The 22,824-nt window shown below is 43.2% G+C and overlaps 3 protein-coding genes across 9 annotated transcripts in view; 2 read left to right on the forward strand and 1 right to left on the reverse strand.

The window, feature by feature from the left end:
* Positions 1-1,930, forward strand: part of slc10a7 (solute carrier family 10 member 7) — a 5,464-nt gene extending 3,534 nt beyond the window's left edge. The window contains exons 10-11 of the mRNA XM_040182023.2: positions 1-26; positions 510-1,930. The exon at positions 1-26 is cut by the window's left edge and continues 120 nt beyond it. Coding sequence (XP_040037957.2) covers positions 1-26; positions 510-542 — 59 coding nt within the window. The 3' untranslated portion in view covers positions 543-1,930. The remainder of the gene's footprint in view (positions 27-509) is intronic.
* Positions 1,931-2,308: 378 nt separating this feature from the next.
* reeld1 (reeler domain containing 1) lies at positions 2,309-6,318 on the reverse strand. The gene is made up of 4 exons (XM_040182017.2): positions 6,111-6,318; positions 5,769-6,027; positions 5,458-5,612; positions 2,309-5,294 (listed from the first exon to the last, which is right to left on the reverse strand). The coding sequence occupies exons 1-4, from the start codon at positions 6,316-6,318 to the stop codon at positions 2,896-2,898; spliced, it is 3,021 nt and encodes a 1,006-aa protein (XP_040037951.2). The 3' UTR covers positions 2,309-2,895.
* Positions 6,319-9,844: 3,526 nt separating this feature from the next.
* Positions 9,845-22,358, forward strand: LOC120823106 (uncharacterized). Of its 7 annotated transcripts, XM_078106026.1 has the most exons (14): positions 11,447-11,578; positions 16,856-16,979; positions 18,043-18,121; positions 18,211-18,311; positions 18,418-18,540; positions 19,180-19,291; positions 19,399-19,462; positions 19,540-19,598; positions 20,341-20,525; positions 20,700-20,783; positions 20,873-21,102; positions 21,249-21,353; positions 21,700-21,738; positions 22,251-22,358. In XM_078106026.1, exons 3-13 carry the CDS (start codon positions 18,046-18,048, stop codon positions 21,731-21,733), a joined length of 1,173 nt encoding a protein of 390 aa, XP_077962152.1. In that variant the 5' UTR covers positions 11,447-11,578; positions 16,856-16,979; positions 18,043-18,045; the 3' UTR covers positions 21,734-21,738; positions 22,251-22,358. The 7 variants fall into 7 exon arrangements, with proteins under 7 accessions (XP_077962156.1, XP_077962153.1, XP_040039138.2 ...); XM_078106027.1 differs by lacking the exon at positions 16,856-16,979 and having other exon boundaries at positions 11,434-11,573; XM_040183204.2 differs by lacking the exon at positions 16,856-16,979 and having other exon boundaries at positions 11,439-11,578.
* The last annotated feature ends 466 nt before the right edge of the window (positions 22,359-22,824 follow it).

Below are 22,824 nucleotides of genomic sequence, written 5' to 3' on the forward strand. Positions count from 1 at the left end.
GGAGCTGGATGACCAGCCAGCAGAAGGTGCACACACACACACACACACACACACACTGCTCTGGGCCTCTCCCTGAGCCTGCGGGCTGCATTCCAACACTAACCTGCTCTCCTCTCCGGCAGTCCAGTGTGTTGTTGAACTTGGGCCGCGTTCCATTACTGAGCAGTGAGCGGTTCTTCTTCTGGCCTTTCGTCTGGAGCTGTGCTGCAGCGCCCTCTGCTGTCGCTCCGCGTCCGTTATCAAAGGAATATTTCACCCGTAGAATGTAGATCTAGTAAATCAAGTGTGTTGTTCTTATTGGAGCTGTTTAAAGCAGAATGATGACATCACTGTAAATGTAATCTTATTCTCAGATATTAGATGAAGAAAATTCCGATTTAAATGTTTGGTGAATTTTCTGTTTTTTCTTAAACGTGAGAATTTATAGATATGAACTCGTATAATGTGATGAATATTCTCCTTACTAAGTAGTCCCCCCCCCCCCCCCCCCCTCGTTCCTCTCTGCTCAGGCGCTGAAGCTGTCGACTCTTCAGCCCGTCTGACGGAGGAGAGGAAGCGGGTGTTCCGATGGTTCTTCCACGTGCCTTATTACGAATAATCAACAGAGGCCTCAACGCGGCGTGGGGGGGGGGGGGGCGCGTGACCCCTACCAGACCCCTCAGATTGTGTGACGAAACGAAAATGTCATATTGTCATATGTATTATTTTATATTTCAAAGAAGCATAATAATAACTTTTATTTTTTATATGAAATACCTGCAAAAAGAGCATAAGTGTTTTTTTGGAGTACTTCATTTGAATAATGCCCCCCCACTCCTGAAGCAGGAAAGACAGAGTTCTTTTTAAAACTTTCTGGCTGTTTTCTACTTTTTTTTCTACTCTCTTTAGCTGTTACTGGCAGAGAATGAGGACATGTGTTACATTTCTGATTTGAGTCTGATGTTTAATATCCAGGATAAGAACGAGTTTCTGATTCAAAATATTTATTTGTTGGCATGAAGGGAATCGGGCGATCTTTCCTGTATCTCTAGATTATCATTTTCTACGCAGATGAGACCTCATTCTATCTGAGTGATATCGTGAAGTACGGCTAACTAGGGATTATTGGAGGAATACAAATTTTGACTGGATGACAAAAGTCAGGGGGCCACAAAAGCTTTTACTGTTCATCCTGCGGGGACCTTGAATGTCTGAATCAAAGGTCATGGCTTTCCATCCAACTGTCTAGATTCTGACAACCAGGTTCGTCATGTTGATATTTTGAAGTAGAAACTGAGCCACTTGTGGCGCTACAGGAAAGTTCAGGGAACCACCAAAGCAATTGTGCTTTGTCATCTGGGAACCACGAATGTCTTTATCAAATCTCATGGAGATCCATTCACTAGTTCCCTACTGGCCGTTTATCCTATTCATCGAGACGACAGCGAACGCATCATTGTCACAACCAATCAAAACTGGAGCTGCGACATCCCTCAAAGCTGCTCTGTGACGTGACCAAATGGACATTAACTTTTGGACAATGTACAAATAAAAGGGCTCAGACTTTGCTCAGGGGCACTTCGGCAGCATTCCTGTTAATCATTTGCTGGGGTTGCGATCTGGACAATGATTTATAGTAATACTGATAGAGCTAGAATTGGTATATCTGCTGTGTTGGCTGGGAATATTTCTCCTCCACCGATGAGTTTGGTTTCCTCGTTGGACGAAACGTGCATCGTTGTATTCACGGCAACTTGCTTGTTTACCGTAGATACATATTCCTCCACAGGACAACCCCCGCAATCAGATTGATTTCATCCAAAGACGCAACGATCTGTTTGCAGAGAGAGCCTTTTGTTGGTGGGGTGTTTTGGAAAGAAAGATATTTAGTAAGAAATCTGTTTCCTTTCACTTGTTTACAGCGCCCAGAAATAAACCTACAAACTTAAAACATATGTTTCAGCCTCTTTATCTGTATGTATCCGTAGAGGAATCCCAGAAAAGTGTATGTAAGAAGTTTATCCTACTTTCTCTTTTAAGTCTTAACAATCCTTCGTCTAATGTTCCTTCTCACGGTTAGTTTCAATGCAGAACATCCGGGATAAACTGGGATTTATTTGCAGCTCATTCCTTTCACTGACCCATGGTTTTCTGGACAGATGGCTCTTCTGACACCTCGTTTGAATGAAGTAATAATAAATGAATACTGTGAAAGTCCTGCCAACAGACCAGAGAGGCCTTCTGACACACAGTGTTATGAAATGACTGAACAACCAGCTTTACTGTACAAACAGACCACAGATAAAATCAGGAATCAGGACACAATGTATAACACTGAAAATATACTTTATTGTAACATCCTTCCATATGACTTCAAATGACACTTTTTTTTAGATTTAGTATAAATGTTTAATGTTGGTGAGCAGAAGTCAAAGTTTGAAATCATCCTTGCCTCGTCTTTAAATATCATACATTCAATTAAGAAGCATATTGTTGCTTTAATTCTCTAAACATGCTGGAGGCCTAAATCTCGGGGCTACAAACGAACATTTTCGCACAAGTTGGATATTTAGATTAAAACACCCTTTTCATCAAGGTATGACCACTATCTTCATGTTTTCATAATGCCGTGAACTAGCTTGGCTAGTTAATGGGACATTCATTCTTGGCTGGTCGGCTACCATTAAAGAAAGTCCATCATTTGCATCACCATTCATGTTAGGCTAGTTAGTTACCATTGGAAAAGGTCAATTCTTTATTAGTAGTACCATTCATGCTAGGCTAGTTAGATACCATTCATGACGTTACATTCTTTATTTGATACTTTACTGAACCTAATGTTGCTGCAGGCTCCAAAACCTCTGCTCTTCCAGTAGCGTAGAATTTAGTATCTCAAACCATTTGTGTGGGCGGCCTTCAGTTTCCAGGGGATGCGAGGACATCATACTCTGCCAGGAGCACAAAACTGTTCTCCCTGATTCTCCGGACCCGGACCAGATCTCCACCCTCTGGGAGGTGAAGGAGCCCTCTCTCTCCTCTCCCGTACTCCGTCTCTCTGTCATTCAGCGTCAGCTGAGTCTGTTTGCCGCAGGCCTGGCGGCAAGTGTACCTCACTAAGACCACCAGCACCGTGCCCAGCCCCACCGAGCAGCCAAGAAGCATGCTCAGCTCCCATGCGCTGTGCCGGGGCGGTACGTCTGGATGCTTCTTGTCTGGAGTCCTAGGCGGCTTGGGGGGAGGTTTGGGTTCAGGGCCGGTTTTGGGAAGGTTTGGTTTCAACTTGGGGCCGAGGTTTGAGTTGAGGTTTGGGTGCACCGCTGTTCTTGGTGTTGGCAGATCGCTGTTGGTTCCAGCATTGGATGATTCGATGTGGTTCTGGATTGGCATCCAGTGACCTGGGGTGAGTTGTTGGGGAGGAACAAGAGAGGGGGTGAAAGATGCTAGAGGGTTGTAGAAAGAGCGACGGGGAGCTGGAGAGGGTTCTGGCTGAGGGCCGGTAGACCGGGACGAAGAAAAGGTGGCAAACAAGTTTGAGGAGGAGGAGGATGTTGAGGTGGAACTAGCGATGGATGGGTAATAAGAGGGAGGGGACGGGGGAGAAGAAATGGAAGAGGTTGATGAGGACATTGAGTAGGAAATGAGGGCTGGAGAGATGGTCGGAAAAGAGGCCAAGGAATTGGCTGAACCTGTGATGGTTTGGGAGGAGGTGAAAGGAGATGAGGAAGAAGTAGATAAAGGGGCTGAGGCAATCATGGGTAATAAGGATGGATAGTCTGAGGAGTTTGAAGGACCTACAGTAGAAGAGGTTAAGGAGGATGGTAGAGGGGAAGTAGAGGAAGGTTGAGCTGGCGAATGACGAGGAATAGAGATTGGGGAAGGAGAAGGGAGAGAAATGAGGGCTGGAGCTGTTTCGGGTAGGTTCTTCATTGAGGTGGGAAAGGGTAAAGATGACAAAGAGTCATGGTGGAAAAACGTACGTATGGATAAAGGGGCTGAACCTTCGGAGAGATACATAGGAGTGGTGGGGGGAACAAGGGAAGAGGCATGCCATCCATGGCTGGAGGAAAAGGAGGTAGACCCTAAACGGGAAGGAGATGCAGAGGATTCAAGCTTTGCTTGAGACAGAGGACCTTTGACTTTCTTATCTTCACCCAGTCTAACCCTTGATGTTAAGTGCAGAAGGTTGATAGATCGAAGAGTTGCTGATGTTTGAGTTGGCTTCCTACCAAAGGTATGCACCTGGGGGTCAGCGGTTTGGGAAGGGGGCCGGAACCATTGGAGGGACCATGGCTGGGGAGAGATACTCAAAGCCTCAGCCGTTGGGACAGATTTGGAGTGTTCTGTTTGGGTATAGCTAGTTTGACTATGAGTTAGAGTTGGGATAGTTTGAGTCATGACTTGGGCAAAACTCACAGGTTGAGGTGGGGAAGGTCTGCTCAGAGGTGAAGCTGTTGTTTGTCTAAATTGAGTTGTGGGTCGACTCTTTTCAGGGTGAGGTAAACTGCTCATGGGTTGCAGGATAAGGGTGATGGATGGGAAAATGTGTGGTGGAGAGGTTCGGGACATAGATAAAGGTTCACGGAAGAAGGCAGAGGTTTGGCTTGGACCAGTTGGAGAGTGAAGAATAGGTTCGACTGAAGCTGTTTCGGGGTGGGGAGAAGGTTCAAGTTGAAGATTCTGGGGCTGAGGAACGAAGTGGTGGCCCTTTTCATTCTTGATTAGACTCATTTGGGACTTGGTAATCCTCCAGGGCTGCAAAAAGCTACTTTGGTTCAAAAACTTTACAGATATACTTTGGTCCGGAATTGTCTCCCTTCGATTCTGAGATGGATCGTGGATGGTGGGTTTTATATTGTGGAAGCCGTGGTTGGTTGAAGGTACGTTGGTTCTACTGGAATTAACCGTTGTTTCGGGAACGTTGGGCAGTATTAGATCCTTAGAGTTCCGTTCAATCTCACCCTCCATCAAAGGGAGTAGGGAAGCATTGGGTTGGAGCAGGAAAAGGGGGCTGGTGATGTTGGACAAAATGTCAGTACCAGTTTCCACCCCTTCGAGAACTTGGTGAGTTGATTCTGCTTCTTCACTGACATGTGAGACGGTTGTATAAGTGTCCTTCCTACTGCCTTTGGTAGCATTCTGATTAAAACCCCAAATAATGGAACTCTTTTTTCTTTTATTGACCGCCTGGTTTGTCAGAGGGTTTACCTCCCAGACTGGACGCGACGCTTCTGTTTGTGTTTCCTGAGGTCTGTAGCTTTGTTCTACACTGCTTGTTGGTGTAGGCCTGGCTCTCTGGTTCATTTCCTTATTTGATCCTTCACCAGTTCATGAGGATAAAGAGACCAAACAACGTTATTTTAGATACCTGGTGTACCTGGTGTTTTACCGTTGCCACAAGTTGCTTTTTATGGCTTAAATATTTTGTCAAACTTCTTGTATCTGAAGGGAAAAACATTCAGCTTTGTCTGAGTTGCATACCTGGCAGAGGGGTAACTTCCTTGTCCTGTTGTGCATAGTTCCTTGCATCGTCTCCAGTGATGTTACTCCCAGTCCGAGGACCACGACTCCCATCACGGACAACCGCGGACTCGATGCTTGCCCAGTATAGAAAGTAAGACTGCACCACTGTGATGCTGGAACGACAAAGTGGTAGCTGAATATAAAAAGATGCAATTAACCAGAGCTAATGAAAGTAGAAAAGCAAACATTAGTATGTCCAGTAAATCTCAGGGTTTTTTTTGTACTTGTGCAGAGGAACCCCAGACTTTACGAGCCTCGGCCGTACTTACTAGAACCTGATGTCTCCCGCGGGCGCATCGGGGGCTCGCCACACGAAAGACAGGTTCCTCTTCAGCTGTTTGTCCGAGTGCGTGAGGGTGTCGCCCTCGGAGAGGCAGCGCAGGGTGTGAGTGCCGGGCGGCGCAAAGGTCCAGGAGCCACTCACCAGCCCCGGACCCCCCCTCCTGGGTCCCACCCCCTTCCTGGCGCTTTCCACGCGACGGGCCTGAAGCAGGAAGCCCATGAAGTCCCGAGAGCTTCGTACCGTCACTGAGGAGACGGGAACAGATGCAGTGAGTTTAACTAAACCCGCCCAGTTTCTTGTTAATTGGTGTGTGTGGTTCAGTTCTTACCTGTCACAAACTGTCCAGGTAGGTAAGAAGAGGCGGATGCGCGCAGGGCGATGTGTTCGCGTCCCCCGTCCCGGGGGTGGGAGCGGATGTGGCCGGGAATCATCTCCCCACAGGAGGCGTGGCCGGCGCCGCTGGAGAAGGTCAAGGTGGAGGGAGCCAGAGACAGCAGCAGCACACCCACCCAGAAACACCGGAGGGGCGACCGCATGCTACGGAGAATCACAGCGCAGAAAGGCGGAGCGCCGCAAGTCACTGGGCGACTGAAATCAACCAGCATTCATCTCGATCTCAACGAACACTTTCACTCCACTAGTTCAAACTAGCCAAAACTAGTTGTAGGAGCTTCGATGTTATTCACTTGCCACGGTTTAAAGTTAACCCGAGTATAAAATAGGTTTTTTCCTCCAATATTCAGTTCACATGAATGCAACAAAAAATGACTTTAACAATGTTTTGATGGTTTACTGAACACGCTTAAAATATGTAGATATGGGGGGTTCAAATAAAATGTAATGAGGTCCAGTTAGAGAGAATTTGTCAAATCAAAAGTCCGGACGCATTTAATCAATACACGACTAACAAATGAAGTCCGTGTGATTCAAAAACCTTTTGACAATATTTATTGTCACGTAACAAAGAACTGAACATATAAGTTTGACTGCAAATATAAATAATATTCTCTCAATTAACTAAATTAAAGTAGGGCTGCCTTTCAAAATAAGAGAAGACAAATAAAATCTGATCATTTTACATGTTCAAATAAGTGTTTCAATTCAGAAAAAATAAAATAAAGGGAAGAAAAGCTTGAATTATGTGCTTCGTATTTGGACTCGACAGTCTCAGAAAATGATCAATAATAAATCTCAACACATTTGTCACAGGTGCACTGTAGGTTCTTGTGGGTACCAGGAGGCAGGACACGGCAGGTTTGGTTGATAGTGCTCTTTCCGTTGTCAACCCACAGAGAGCTCCTAGCTCGCTCGTTCTGCCGCTCTCTCTCGCCCTTACTGCATTTTAATTAACAAGACAAACACAATGAATACGCATTCAGCTCAGCTGAGGCCAATTGGCTCCACCTGGCACCGTTCCCCGAGCCACTTCCCCTCTGCACACCTGAACAGTTTAATGCAATATATAAATCCACTCCCACACTTGTTTGCTCAGTGGGAGAATGGAGCTCCGGCTTGTCCAGGACGTTAAACCCGGGCGTGCGTGCGTCAGGGCCGCGCTCATTGGGCCACATGATGGCCTTTCAACGGGTTCTGAGCACCTGACGCGCTGGTTTTTAATCCGCTGCTGTCTCTAATCTCTGGACGCTGCTGAGATGCTGTCGAGTCACTACCGCAAAGACTACGACAGCTGCGTAAGACAAATGCGATGTGATAAAATGATCTTTTATTAGTCCAAGGAAAACTGACAAATATACATGTGAAATGCTTCAAAGGGCCCGATACTTTCCTCAAACATCTGAGGAGGAAAGAGTTGATTCTTTGGGACTATTTACCTCTGGGGATGAACACACACGCCGTGCCGCGGTGAGCAGGCTGCTGTTTGTTTTAATTCATGTCAAAGTTAATTAAAAGAGATATTTGTTTTAAGAACAATGGTCAACTGAGACAAAGATGTGAATAATGTGCAGGTTCTAATCCATCGATGACTCAACACAACATCTAGTTATTTATTCCAGGATCATTTAAGTTCATTTATGAAAACAGATATTTCGTTTTTACTCTTTTTGTTTTTCATTGCGTTGTTATTAGTGCAGCGAGCATTAAGCAGGTGGATATCTCTAACAGAGAAGTGAGTGAATGAGTCAATGAATGAGTGAGGCAATGGATGAGTGAGTGAGTGAAGGAGTCATGAATGAGTGAGCGAATGAGTGAATGAAGGAGTCAATGGATGAGTGAGTGAGTGAAGAAGTCAATGAATGAGTGACTGAGTCAATGGATGACTGAGTGAATGAGTAAGTGAGTGAGTCAATGGATGAGTGAGTGAAGAAGTCAATGAATGAGTGAGTGAGTGAAGAAGTCAATGAATGAGTGAGTGAGTGAAGAAGTCAATGAATGAGTGAGTGAGTGAAGAAGTCAATGAATAAGTAAGTGAGTCAATGGATGAGTGAGCGAAGGAGTCAATGAATGAGTGAGTGAGTGAAGGAGTCAATACATGAGTGAGTGAAGGAGTCAATGAAGGAGAGAGTGAGTGAGTGAAGGAGTCAATGAATGAGTGAAGGAGTCAATAAATGAGTGAGTGAGTGAAGGAGTAAATGAAGGAGTGAGTGAGTGAAGGAGTCAATAAATGAATGAGTGAGTGAAAGAGTCAATGAATGAGTGAGTGAAGGAGTCAATGAATGAGTGAGTGAAGGAGTCAATAAATGAGTGAGTGAAAGAGTCAATGAGTGAGTGAAGGAGTCAATAAATGAGTGAGTGAGTGAAAGAGTCAATGAGTGAGTGAGTGAAGGAGTCAATGAGTGAGTGAGTGATGGAGTCAATAAATGAGTGAGTGAGTGAAAGAGTCAATGAGTGAGTGAATGAGTGAAGGAGTCAATGAATGAGTGAGTGAGTGAAAGAGTCAATGAGTGAGTGAATGAGTGAAGGAATCAATGAATGAGTGAGTGAGTGAAAGAGTCAATGAGTGAGTGAGTGAGTGAAGGAGTCAATGAATGAGTGAGTCTTGTTACCTTCAGGTAAGACTCTTCTTCTTTTCTTCCTCCAGAGTCTCTTCGGCTGTTGTGATGAAGACCTCGATCCGGCCAGAGGGTTCGTGTCAAGAGGAACTCTGGGGGGATTTGGGGGGCAGGATGTGGTGAGAAGGAGGGGGGAGAAAGAGGAGGGGAGGTGTAGAAACAGAATCTGTAGAGCTGCAGGTGAACTCCCTCAACACTTTATATTCTATTTGGATTTATTTCAAATAAAATAAAATGGGATGTGATGTAATATATGAATATATAGACATCATGACATGGCTTCTACCATTTTAGTTATTTGTTTTCTGAATGTAATATTTTAGATGTTTCACTGTCAGTCAAACTAAAAGGGGAATATGTAAGAAAATTGTTTTAATTTTTTTAAGGTGAATAATCCAGATCATTCTAAACGATAATACCTACCTAAATTATATTTATGTATAAATATGTATTCATGACTTACTTACTTATTATTATTCAAATAATTATATCATCTCCAGCTCTCACCCCCCTTCGCCCGTCACTCATCACTGCTGCATTGTGACAGAGACAAGAAGGCTCTTTTCTCTAGGTGATCTTTTTCTACGGGATCAGGACCCCGAATCCCCCACACACGCACACGCACACGCACACAGACGCACACACACACACACACTCTAACAGGATGTACAACATTCCCTCTCCCTCCCCATCATTTAGCGTCTCCAGGGAGACCGTGGCGGATGTAAATCCTGTGATGGTTGATCAGGGGTAGAGAGGGAGCGCCGGGAACCGCAAGGTTGGTGGTTCGAGCCCCGGCTGCTCCATGTCCCATGTCGAAGTGTCCCTGAGCAAGACACCTGACGCCGAATTGCTCCCTGGGACAAAAATGTTAAAGCCATGAGTTAAAAATGTGGGTGGCATTGGATAAAAGCGTCAGCTAAATGACCTGTAATGTAAAAACGTCTTTGGCAGGTTTCAAGGTTCTTAGGACCACGTCTTCATTGTGCATGAAGTGGATTCCTCTGTCCTCCTCCCTGTGTCCATATGTGACCTCTGTTTCCTCTGTCGTTAAAGGGACATGTAAATGTCGTGGCGGAAGTAAATCCTGTGATGATCGATAAGGTTAGAACTCTTCTCTCTCTCTCCCTCTATATACGGGGAGAAATAAATATTTGCATTTATTTATTGCTCATATACATGAAGCTCTACATACCCCTCTTTGTCCATGTTTGTTATAGAACCTCCTCTTTGTCCATGTTTGTTATAGAACCTCCTCTTTGTGTCAGGGAGGCAGGACTCAAATGCAGACTTCACGGAAAACAAAATACTTTAATAGTCACCAGATTTAAAATCAAAAGGCCAAGGGGCAAAAACACACAGGAACCAGGGGGAAAACCAGCAGGCATGAAACTATGAACATCCACGACGATAGACAATGACACGACAAGAGACACACGGCTTAAATACACAAGGGAGGTGCAGGTGATTGGACACAGGTGGAAACTATCAGACGATCACAGGGGATGACGGGACAAGGCAGGAAGTGAAGTTACCCGGGGACACGAGAGGCAGAAAACTACAAAATACAACAGGAAGTGAACCACACCGTGACACTTTATACATGTTTGTTATAGAACCTTCTCTTTGTTCATGTTTGTTATACATTACATTACATTACATTACATTACATGTCATTTAGCTGACGCTTTTATCCAAAGCGACGTACAATAAGTGCATTCAACCATAAGGTACAAACTCAGGAGAACAAGAAACAAGAAAGTGCAATTTCATCAAATAAGCCAATTTACAATTTGCTATAGATGAGTGACGTTACAAGTACAATTTAAGTGCTACAGTTAGTGTGTTAGTGGAGGTAGAGTATGAAGAGGTGTGTCTTTAGTCTGAAGATGTGAAGGCTCTCTGTGGTCCTGATGTCTTCAGAGACCTCCTTCCACCATTTAGGAGCAGGACAGCAGAGTGTGGAGATCTAGTCGAGTGTTTTGCTCTCAGTGAGGAGGAACAAGCAGTTTATCACATGCAGAGCGGAGAGTGCGGGTCGGGATGTCGGGTTGGACCAGGTCCTGGATGTAAGCTGGACCCCATCCATTCACAGCATGGTACCTGAGCACCATGTTCTGAACTGGATGAGCCACCGGTACCAGTGAAGAGAACAGAGGAGTGGAGGAGTGAGGGAGAACTTAGGAAGGTTAAAGACCAGTTGAGCTGTTGCATCCTGGATGAGCTGCAGAGGTGGAATGGTGGTAGCAGGAGACCTGCAGGAGAAAGTTCCAGTAGTCCAGGAGGGAGACGACAAGAGCCTGAATCAGTACCTGCGCTGCCTTCTGAGTGAGAAGAGGACGTGTTCTCCTGATGTTGTAGAGCGGGTATCTACAGGTTCTTAACCGTCTCTTTGTGAACTTGTTTTCATTCATGCGTGTTCCTCTTTCCTGGGGCATGTAAATGTCGTGGCGGATGTAAATCCTGTGATGATTGATAAGGTTATTAAAAATATGTGTGTGTATTCATGTACTGCTCATATACATGAAGCTCTACGGACCTACGGTGCCTGAACGCCTCATACTCTTCCAAAGGGTTTAATAAGTAACCCATGAGGAAGTTCACGTCATTATATGTAAAACGTAAAGAAGCAAATGATCTCGTGACGCTGACGCTTCATTGCAGAAGATATCGTTCCGCGCCACAATGGACGGATGCACTTGTAGAAAGTAATCACGCAAGAGGGGAATGAAGAAATACCACGAGTGTTTTTATTTTTCAAAAAAGATACACTGAGAGCAGTAACGTATGATTTACTTTTATTTATTTATTTCGTTGAAGAATCCGCCTTCAATTTTGAAACACTTTGCTGCAATGAATGTTTTACCAACCATCTTTATGTTTGTTACTTTATCCATGTTTGTTATAGAACCGTCTCTTTATACGTGTTTGTTATAGAACCTTCTCTTTATTCCTGTTTGTTATAGAACCGTCTCTTTATACGTGTTTGTTATAGAACCGTCTCTTTATAGGTGTTTGTTATAGAACCGTCTCTTTATACGTGTTTGTTATAGAACCGTCTCTTTATAGGTGTTTGTTATAGAACCGTCTCTTTATAGGTGTTTGTTATAGAACCGTCTCTTTATACGTGTTTGTTATAGAACCGTCTCTTTGTTCATGTTTGCTATAGAACCTTTTCTTTATACGTGTTTGTTATAGAACTTTCTCTTTATACATGTTTTTTATAGAACGTCTCTTTGTTCATGTTTGAACTGTCTCTTTAGGAATCAGGAAACATTTATTGCCAAATATGTCCGACATATCAGAAATTTGACTTGGCGGTTGGTGCGTGACAGTAGAAAGTATAACAATAGACAATAAGACAGCAGTGCACGAGTAACAAAATAAAATACGCTATGGGTTAATAGAATAAGGCTATGGGTTAGTTTAAAATAATAGAATTAAGTTGAAGTAAAAAATTAAAAAATATGTAAAAATTAAAAAATAAAGTGCACTAGCGAATAGGAAGTGACAAAAGTATGTAGTACTGTAGTAAGTAAGTATTATTTGTTGTAGAACCTTCTCTTTATTCCTGTTTGTTATAGAACCTTCTCTTTATACGTGTTTGTTATAGAACCTTCTCTTTGTTCGTGTTTGTTATAGAACCTTCTCTTTATACGTGTTTGTTATAGAACCTTCTCTTTGTTCATGTTTGTTATAGAACCTTCTCTTTGTTCGTGTTTGTTATAGAACCTTCTCTTTGTTCGTGTTTGTTATAGAACCTTCTCTTCATACGTGTTTGTTATAGAACCGTCTCTTTGTTCATGTTTGTTATAGAACCTTCTCTTTATACGTGTTTGTTATAGAACCTTCTCTTTGTTCATGTTTGTTATAGAACCTTCTCTTTGTTCGTGTTTGTTATAGAACCTTCTCTTTATACGTGTTTGTTATAGAACCTTCTCTTTGTTCATGTTTGTTATAGAACCTTCTCTTTGTTCGTGTTTGTTATAGAACCTTCTCTTTGTTCGTGTTTGTTATAGAACCTTCTCTTTATACGTGTTTGTTATAGAACCTTCTCTTTGTTCATGTTTGTTATAGAACCTTCTCTTTGTTCATGTTTGTTATAGAAGCTTCTCTTTGTTCATGTTTGTTATAGAACCTTCTCTTTGTTCGTGTTTGTTATAGAACCTTCTCTTTGTCCATGTTTGTTATAGAACCTTCTCTTTGTCCATGTTTGTTATAGAACCTTCTCTTTGTTCATGTTTGTTATAGAAGCTTCTCTTTGTTCATGTTTGTTATAGAACCTTCTCTTTGTTCGTGTTTGTTATAGAACCTTCTCTTTGTCCATGTTTGTTATAGAACCTTCTCTTTGTCCATGTTTGTTATAGAACCTTCTCTTTGTTCGTGTTTGTTATAGAACCTTCTCTTTGTTCATGTTTGTTATAGAACCTTCTCTTTGTTCATGTTTGTTATAGAACCTTCTCTTTGTTCATGTTTGTTATAGAAGCTTCTCTTTGTCCATGTTTGTTATAGAACCTTCTCTTTATACGTGTTTGTTATAGAACCTTCTCTTTATACGTGTTTGTTATAGAACCTTCTCTTTGTTCATGTTTGTTATAGAACCTTCTCTTTATACGTGTTTGTTATAGAACCTTCTCTTTGTTCGTGTTTGTTATAGAACCTTCTCTTTGTTCATGTTTGTTATAGAACCTTCTCTTCATACGTGTTTGTTATAGAACCTTCTCTTTGTTCGTGTTTGTTATAGAACCTTCTCTTTGTTCATGTTTGTTATAGAACCTTCTCTTCATACGTGTTTGTTATAGAACCTTCTCTTTGTTCGTGTTTGTTATAGAACCTTCTCTTTATACGTGTTTGTTATAGAACCTTCTCTTTGTTCATGTTTGTTATAGAACCTTCTCTTTATACGTGTTTGTTATAGAACCTTCTCTTTGTTCGTGTTTGTTATAGAACCTTCTCTTTGTTCATGTTTGTTATAGAACCTTCTCTTCATACGTGTTTGTTATAGAACCTTCTCTTTGTTCATGTTTGTTATAGAAGCTTCTCTTTGTTCATGTTTGTTATAGAACCTTCTCTTTGTTCGTGTTTGTTATAGAACCTTCTCTTTGTCCATGTTTGTTATAGAACCTTCTCTTTGTCCATGTTTGTTATAGAACCTTCTCTTTGTTCGTGTTTGTTATAGAACCTTCTCTTTGTTCATGTTTGTTATAGAACCTTCTCTTTGTTCATGTTTGTTATAGAACCTTCTCTTTGTTCATGTTTGTTATAGAAGCTTCTCTTTGTCCATGTTTGTTATAGAACCTTCTCTTTATACGTGTTTGTTATAGAACCTTCTCTTTATACGTGTTTGTTATAGAACCTTCTCTTTGTTCATGTTTGTTATAGAACCTTCTCTTTATACGTGTTTGTTATAGAACCTTCTCTTTGTTCGTGTTTGTTATAGAACCTTCTCTTTGTTCATGTTTGTTATAGAACCTTCTCTTCATACGTGTTTGTTATAGAACCTTCTCTTTGTTCGTGTTTGTTATAGAACCTTCTCTTTGTTCATGTTTGTTATAGAACCTTCTCTTCATACGTGTTTGTTATAGAACCTTCTCTTTGTTCGTGTTTGTTATAGAACCTTCTCTTTGTTCATGTTTGTTATAGAACCTTCTCTTCATACGTGTTTGTTATAGAACCTTCTCTTTGTTCGTGTTTGTTATAGAACCTTCTCTTTATACGTGTTTGTTATAGAACCTTCTCTTTGTTCATGTTTGTTATAGAACCTTCTCTTTGTTCATGTTTGTTATAGAACCTTCTCTTCATACGTGTTTGTTATAGAACCTTCTCTTTGTTCGTGTTTGTTATAGAACCTTCTCTTTGTTCGTGTTTGTTATAGAACCTTCTCTTTGTCCATGTTTGTTATAGAACCTTCTCTTTGTCCATGTTTGTTATAGAACCTTCTCTTTGTTCGTGTTTGTTATAGAACCTTCTCTTTGTTCATGTTTGTTATAGAACCTTCTCTTTGTTCATGTTTGTTATAGAACCTTCTCTTTGTTCATGTTTGTTATAGAAGCTTCTCTTTGTCCATGTTTGTTATAGAACCTTCTCTTTATACGTGTTTGTTATAGAACCTTCTCTTTATACGTGTTTGTTATAGAACCTTCTCTTTGTTCATGTTTGTTATAGAACCTTCTCTTTATACGTGTTTGTTATAGAACCTTCTCTTTGTTCGTGTTTGTTATAGAACCTTCTCTTTGTTCATGTTTGTTATAGAACCTTCTCTTCATACGTGTTTGTTATAGAACCTTCTCTTTGTTCGTGTTTGTTATAGAACCTTCTCTTTGTTCATGTTTGTTATAGAACCTTCTCTTCATACGTGTTTGTTATAGAACCTTCTCTTTGTTCGTGTTTGTTATAGAACCTTCTCTTTATACGTGTTTGTTATAGAACCTTCTCTTTGTTCATGTTTGTTATAGAACCTTCTCTTTATACGTGTTTGTTATAGAACCTTCTCTTTGTTCGTGTTTGTTATAGAACCTTCTCTTTGTTCATGTTTGTTATAGAACCTTCTCTTCATACGTGTTTGTTATAGAACCTTCTCTTTGTTCATGTTTGTTATAGAAGCTTCTCTTTGTTCATGTTTGTTATAGAACCTTCTCTTTGTTCGTGTTTGTTATAGAACCTTCTCTTTGTCCATGTTTGTTATAGAACCTTCTCTTTGTCCATGTTTGTTATAGAACCTTCTCTTTGTTCGTGTTTGTTATAGAACCTTCTCTTTGTTCATGTTTGTTATAGAACCTTCTCTTTGTTCATGTTTGTTATAGAACCTTCTCTTTGTTCATGTTTGTTATAGAAGCTTCTCTTTGTCCATGTTTGTTATAGAACCTTCTCTTTATACGTGTTTGTTATAGAACCTTCTCTTTATACGTGTTTGTTATAGAACCTTCTCTTTGTTCATGTTTGTTATAGAACCTTCTCTTTATACGTGTTTGTTATAGAACCTTCTCTTTGTTCGTGTTTGTTATAGAACCTTCTCTTTGTTCATGTTTGTTATAGAACCTTCTCTTCATACGTGTTTGTTATAGAACCTTCTCTTTGTTCGTGTTTGTTATAGAACCTTCTCTTTGTTCATGTTTGTTATAGAACCTTCTCTTCATACGTGTTTGTTATAGAACCTTCTCTTTGTTCGTGTTTGTTATAGAACCTTCTCTTTGTTCATGTTTGTTATAGAACCTTCTCTTCATACGTGTTTGTTATAGAACCTTCTCTTTGTTCGTGTTTGTTATAGAACCTTCTCTTTATACGTGTTTGTTATAGAACCTTCTCTTTGTTCATGTTTGTTATAGAACCTTCTCTTTGTTCATGTTTGTTATAGAACCTTCTCTTCATACGTGTTTGTTATAGAACCTTCTCTTTGTTCGTGTTTGTTATAGAACCTTCTCTTTATACGTGTTTGTTATAGAACCTTCTCTTTGTTCATGTTTGTTATAGAACCGTCTCTTTGTTCATGTTTGTTATAGAACCTTCTCTTTGTTCATGTTTGTTATAGAACCTTCTCTTTATACGTGTTTGTTATAGAACCTTCTCTTTGTTCGTGTTTGTTATAGAACCTTCTCTTTATACGTGTTTGTTATAGAACCTTCTCTTTATACGTGTTTGTTATAGAACCTTCTCTTTGTTCGTGTTTGTTATAGAACCTTCTCTTTGTTCATGTTTGTTATAGAACCGTCTCTTTGTTCATGTTTGTTATAGAACCTTCTCTTTATACGTGTTTGTTATAGAACCTTCTCTTTGTTCGTGTTTGTTATAGAACCTTCTCTTTGTTCGTGTTTGTTATAGAAGCTTCTCTTTGTTCATGTTTGTTATAGAACCTTCTCTTTGTTCGTGTTTGAACCGTCTCTTTATACATGTTTGTTATAGAACCTTTTCTTTATACATGTTTGTTATAGAACCTTCTCTTTATACGTGTTTGTTATAGAACCTTCTCTTTATACATGTTTGTTTTATGCTTCCGTATTTTGTTTACTTTATTACCCCGTATCTGTGTCATAAAGCTGACTTTGACCTTTCATCATTTGAGCAGCAGACTTCTCTGTAACAGTCTTTGGGATCCAGACCGAAGACCTTTGAGTAATTCAACATGTAACCCATCTGATTCTGTTTGGGTTTCTCACATCAAAGACGTAGAGACTCAGTCGCAGACCCAGGTTTGAAAAACGAGAACAAATTTATTCCTTTTCTTTTTCTTTCAAAACCAAATTTGCAAAAAAGGTAAAACACAAAATCAGAAAAACTCTTTAAACTACAATCCGTAGACAATCCGACAGGGAACAACAGAAAGAAACACCTATATATTAGATTACATCACATCACACGTCATTTATCTGACGCTTTCATCCAAAGCGACTTACAACAAGAACATTTCAACCATAAGGACACAAACTCAGAAGAACAAGAAACAACAAAGTGTGATTTCATCAAATAAGCCGATGTACAACTCGCTGTAGATAAGAACCGTTATAAGTCCAATGTCAGTGCTCCAGTTAGTTAGTGTGTTAGTGGAGGTAGAGTCTGAAGAGGTGTGTCTTTAGTCTGAAGAGGTGAAGGCTCTCTGTGGTCCTGATGTCTTCAGAGACCTCCTTCAACCATTTAGGAGCAGGACAGCAAATGTGAGGGAAGCTAACAAGAAAACAGGGGGAACAAATCCGACACACAACCAGGGAGATGATAGGGGGCAGGTGGGTGACAACAGGCCGGGAAGCAGCAGAGGGCAGCGTCTATACGGACAACGACAGAGAGACAAACACATGACGGAACAAACAAACCGGGGGAAACACGCGGCACAACAAAAACACAAAAACACACAACATCACAACGAACAGCGGATTTAGATCCCAGGCACCTCAAGCGATCCAGTGTTTGTCTTCTGTTTCCCAGAAAACGCCTGAGGGTTTAATAGTTGGATGTAGCCGTGGGGCCGTAGTGGATTAGTAAGGAGTTCTTTGTAAACACCTGTAAACCAAAGCAGTTGTTCCTGCGAGCTGGAGAACCTCAGCAGGGGAGCAGTAAGGGTCTGAGACGTGGACCGGAGCTTAAGGATGCTGCCGGCTGGTACGTCTCAGACACATCAGCTAACCATCAGGACCAAACCGCTCCAGCTGGTTACTCGCCCTCAGGCTTCAGATGGAAGCAGAGTTTGGTTCCACGGCCGGTTTGACCTCCTGGAGACGAGTCTCTCATTCCCCATCATTCCTGTGTGGTGTGTTACAGGAGATGATGGAATGTGCGCCGGCTCGTCTCCTGTTGGCCGTCCTCTTGGCGGAGACGTCGGTCTCCCTCTCAGCTTCAGGTAAAGCGGTTTCAACCACAACTTGGCGGGAAACACGCTAACCGCCGCGTTTAACGTGTCGTTGTGCTTGTGATGGCATGACGTGTCAGCGGGGAGCACGCCGGCCTCTCCGTGTCCAGCCGGGTGGCTCCTCTTTGGGCCCAGGTGCTTCGCTTTCTACCCCGTGTGGAGCTCCTGGACCGACGCCGAGGTGGACGTTTTAATTCAGTAGTTCGCCACACGTGAATATGCACCCGCTCTAACATGTGTGTGTGTGTGTGTGTGTGTGTGTGTGTGTGTGTGTGTGTGTGCGACAGGCTGCGTGCGCTCAGAAAGGAGGTCACCTGGCTGCTCTCCACACACCAGAGGAGAGGCAGTTTGTCCGTCAGTTGGCAAACACCGACCCCGCGGTGTGGCTGGGCGGACGCCGCCCACGGCAGGTGCATTGTGATCCCTCGATACCGCTACGTAGTTAATGTGTTATCAGTTAATAGTTAATATGTTATCAGTTAATAGTTAATATGTTGACTACGCCACCCTGTAGATACTCGCTCTACCAACCCGACACCCCGACCCGCACTCTCCGCTCTGCATGTGATAAACTGCTTGTTCCTCCTCACTGAGAGCAAAACACTCGACTAGATCTCCACTCTTTGCTGTCCTGCTCCTAAATGGTGGAAGGAGGTCTCTGAAGACATCAGGACCACAGAGAGCCTTCACGTCTTCAGACTAAAGACACACCTCTTCAGACTCTACCTCCACTAACACACTAACTAACTGTAGCACTTACATTGGACTTATAATGGTTCTTATCTACAGCAAGTTGTACATTATTTGATGAAATCACACTTTCTTGTTTCTTGTTCTTCTGAGTTTGTGTCCTTATGGTTGAAAAGTCGCTTTGGATAAAAGCGTCAGATAAATGACATGTGATGTACTGTACATTTACATATGTGTGTTTTATCTTGTTACATGTGTGTATTTACATACATACAATTAATACATATCTGTGATTGTGTATTGGAGTAGAAGTACACTCTAAAAAGTACTCCTGTCCCTCTTTGTCTTCCTCTCTGAAGAATGGCTCCTGGTTTTGGAGCGACGACTCGGCGTCCAAGATCCGTGGCCGGACCAATCAGAGGCTGGACATGGGCAGAGGGGGCGGGGCTTGCTTGGCAATCAAACCATTAAGTACTTTGCTTATTAATGTAAAATACTCAACTGGTGCTCATTGAACTTAAATCCCAGTGCTGCGTTGAGTGAAAGGAAGCAAACTGTAATGTGTGTTTTCCGTTGAGGTGGCGAGCTGGAGAGCGCCGCCTGTGGCCAGCTCAGGTTCTACATCTGCTCCACGGGAGCCAGGTACGCTCACAGGTACTTTACACGGCGGCGTGTTGGGACGCCAGCAGCTGATCTCTTTGTCGCCTCTTGTCAAGCAGCAGGTCTACTGTCGCCCCCGGCAACACGAAACCAGTGGAGCCAGGTGAGATACTCACAGGTACTAACCGCACCACACCCAGGAGGTACTGTACTTCTACTCACAGGTACTGACCGCACCACACCTAGGAGGTACTGTACTTCTACTCACAGGTACTGACCGCACCACACCCAGGAGGTGCTGTACTTCTACTCAGAGGTACTAACCACACCACACCCAGGAGGTACTGTACTTCTACTCACAGGTAGTTACCGCACCACACCTAGGAGGTACTGTACTTCTACTCACAGGTACTGACCGCACCACACCTAGGAGGTACTGTACTTCTACTCACAGGTACTGACCGCACCACACCTAGGAGGTACTGTACTTCTACTCACAGGTACTGACCGCACCACACCCAGGAGGTGCTGTACTTCTACTCAGAGGTACTAACCACACCACACCCAGGAGGTACTGTACTTCTACTCACAGGTAGTTACCGCACCACACCTAGGAGGTACTGTACTTCTACTCACAGGTACTAACCGCACCACACCCAGGAGGTACTGTACTTCTACTCAGAGGTACTAACCACACCACACCTAGGAGGTACTGTACTTCTACTCACAGGTAGTTACCGCACCACACCTAGGAGGTACTGTACTTCTACTCACAGGTACTAACTGTACATCTACTCAGGGGTTCTGTTTTTTTGCTACATCCTGGATGTAAATATTTCAGCAGATTAATACAGATACCAAACATGTACATGGTGGTAGTACTTCTACTGCAGTACATCATCTGAATACTTCTCCCTCAGGCATCGTGCCCACGGAGAGTCTGTTCGAGGTGTTGTGGAGTTTCAGCGACCCGTTGGTGGAGGAGATCCTCCGCTCCTCCACCTTCCTCGGGGAGCTGCGGTCCGGCCGGCTGACGCAGAGCTGCTACGACCGTTTCGTCCAGCAGGAGGCGCTCTACCTGCAGCGAGTCGGCGGCATGCTGGAGGTCAGAGGTCAACGCTCACGCCTGTCTGAGCGGGCGTTTGCTGCTACACGGGCAGACGCTTCTTCTCCCTTTGCAAAGTGTTCTTCTTACTGCGTTCATCCTCCTGCATCTACACACCTTCTGCTCTGATTCGCTCCGGTGTGGATGACATCATCCTCTTGTCTCCGCCCGCAGGTTCTCATTGGTCGCTTCCCGGAAGCGGACGGCGCAACGTCGCTTCTGTGGGACGCCTTTAAACAGTATCGCAGCGGCAACCAGGTGAGCCCGATGTACGTTCGCGTCAGGTCGATGAGCGATAGCCGCGAGCTACAATGACTCAAACGACCCCCCCCCCCGCCCCCCTCCAGAGCCGCCTCCCCTCGCCGCCCCCCCCTCCGTGGCTGCGGTCCTCCCTGGCGTCCTTCCACGCCGTGGCCCTGGAGGAGCCCGTCTACTGGCTGGTGGCTCTGTCGGCCCGGGCCGGCCTCCGTCACCTCGTGGTCGGCGAGCTGCTCCCCTCCGGGGGGCCGGAGGCCGGCGGCCGCCTCCTCCGGGAGTGGAGCGGGGATGCTCGGGCGGACGTCACCTGGACACGCAGGTAACCATGGTAACACCCGGTGTAGTATTTGGATCATTCACGGTAGTAGTACTTGTAGTACATTACAACTTATTTGAATGAAAAAGATAACGATCTTTCTGAAGCTTCGTCCACACAGGAAGTAACGCGTCTCACCTGTGCGACAGGTACAGGAAGCTGGTAGAAGAGCGACAGCAGCACATGGACGTGTTCAAAGCCGTCAACATCTTCAGAGATCACATGAAGAACCAGAGGAGCCTCCACAAGGCCGTGTAAGAGCGCCACACACACACATAGACACACACACACACACACACATAGACACACACACACACACACATAGACACTCACACACACACACATAGACACACACACACACATACACGCACACACACACACACACATAGACACACACGCACACACACACCCACACAGACACACACACACACGCACGCACACACACACACCCACACAGACACACACACGCACATTTGTGACCCCTCATGGACAGACATCCTGACTTCTGTGTGTGTGTGTGTGTGTGTGTGTGCTTGTCTATGTGTGTGTGTGTGTGTCTGTGTGTGTGTGTGTGTGTGTGTGTGTGTGTGTGCGCTGCAGAGCCTGTGATGAAGAGGAGGAGCGGTCCAGCTGATGAAGGTGAGGCACCACATTCAGATACATTCCAGAAGTACATACTATGTGGCAACAATGTGTACTCAGTACTACTACCAATGCTGCTGGTAGCATTGGTAGTAGTGAGGTTAGTAGTACTTGCATGTACTGCAGTAGTGGCAGCAGTTGTACTTGAAGTACTGTAATCTAGTAGTACTCATGGTTTAGTACCATAGTATTTGTGTTATTGGGATATGTATTATTATTACTTATATTGGTTGATAAACAGTAATAGTATTTTGAGATAGAAGTAGTGCTAGTTGGAATAAGGGTATAATAAAAGTGTTGGGGTGCTAGTAGCAGAAATACATTGTAGTATATTTAGCAGTAATAGAAGAATTACACGCTTTTACAAATGGTATAACACATATGAACAGTAATCGTATTTGTAGAAGCAGGCTAGTAGAAGTATTGGTGTATGATAGAGGTAGTATTGGAACTAGAAAAGCATGTGTACTACATGGTCTCTGAACCTGTGTACTTTATTCATTTGACAGATTAAAGCACCGGACTGAACCCGATTTCTCCGACATGAAGGAAATGATCTTCACTCAGAAACAGTGATTCAAAAGTCTGATTACAAATAAAGTTTCTGTTAAAACGCCTGTTTGTTAACACGGAAGCGTCATCAACGGTAATGAATACGGCCATCGGAGGACGTCTCTGGCTCCCCCTGCAGGCCGAGACTGGAACCTGCACTCAAATACAGAGCAGAGTACACAATACTACTGCAATATTTCATCTGATAATACTGTAGCTTGTACTTAAGACTCTACTACCGGTACTTTTTCATCACTTCAGTCAGTACTTGGTACTCGGTTGTTACATCCTGAAACAACCACAACTGTGCTTAAATATAGCTACTACAATTATAAGCTGTAGTAGTTTCACTAGTAGGATAATATCCACTACTACTACTACTACTACTACTACTACTACTACTACTACTGCCAACCGGTAAAACATTAACATGTCCACTAACACAGTATCTGCTGCTACTACAACGTTGATTCTGTCATTAGCACGCCGCTACTACTACCAGTACTAGACCTCATAGTACTAATACCAACC

The sequence above is a fragment of the Gasterosteus aculeatus genome, chromosome 7, assembly GCF_964276395.1.
Source record: "Gasterosteus aculeatus chromosome 7, fGasAcu3.hap1.1, whole genome shotgun sequence".
In the NCBI taxonomy this organism is placed as follows: Eukaryota; Metazoa; Chordata; class Actinopteri; order Perciformes; family Gasterosteidae; genus Gasterosteus; species Gasterosteus aculeatus.

What these genes read in the sequence shown, in the direction of transcription:
- LOC120823106 (XM_078106027.1), top strand. Translation starts at nt 18,046, where the DNA reads ATGATGGAATGTGCGCCGGCTCGTCTCCTGTTGGCCGTCCTCTTGGCG. An exon ending in GCGGACGCCGCCCACGGCAG is followed by an intron (nt 18,541 to 19,179) that starts GTGCATTGTGAT and finishes TCCTCTCTGAAG; the next exon opens with AATGGCTCCTGGTTTTGGAG. An exon ending in AGTATCGCAGCGGCAACCAG is followed by an intron (nt 20,784 to 20,872) that starts GTGAGCCCGATG and finishes GCCCCCCTCCAG; the next exon opens with AGCCGCCTCCCCTCGCCGCC.
- reeld1 (XM_040182017.2), bottom strand. Translation starts at nt 6,318, where the DNA reads ATGCGGTCGCCCCTCCGGTGTTTCTGGGTGGGTGTGCTGCTGCTGTCT. An exon ending in GCGGGAGACATCAGGTTCTA is followed by an intron (nt 5,613 to 5,768) that starts GTAAGTACGGCC and finishes TTGTCGTTCCAG; the next exon opens with CATCACAGTGGTGCAGTCTT. An exon ending in GGAAGTTACCCCTCTGCCAG is followed by an intron (nt 5,295 to 5,457) that starts GTATGCAACTCA and finishes GAACTGGTGAAG; the next exon opens with GATCAAATAAGGAAATGAAC.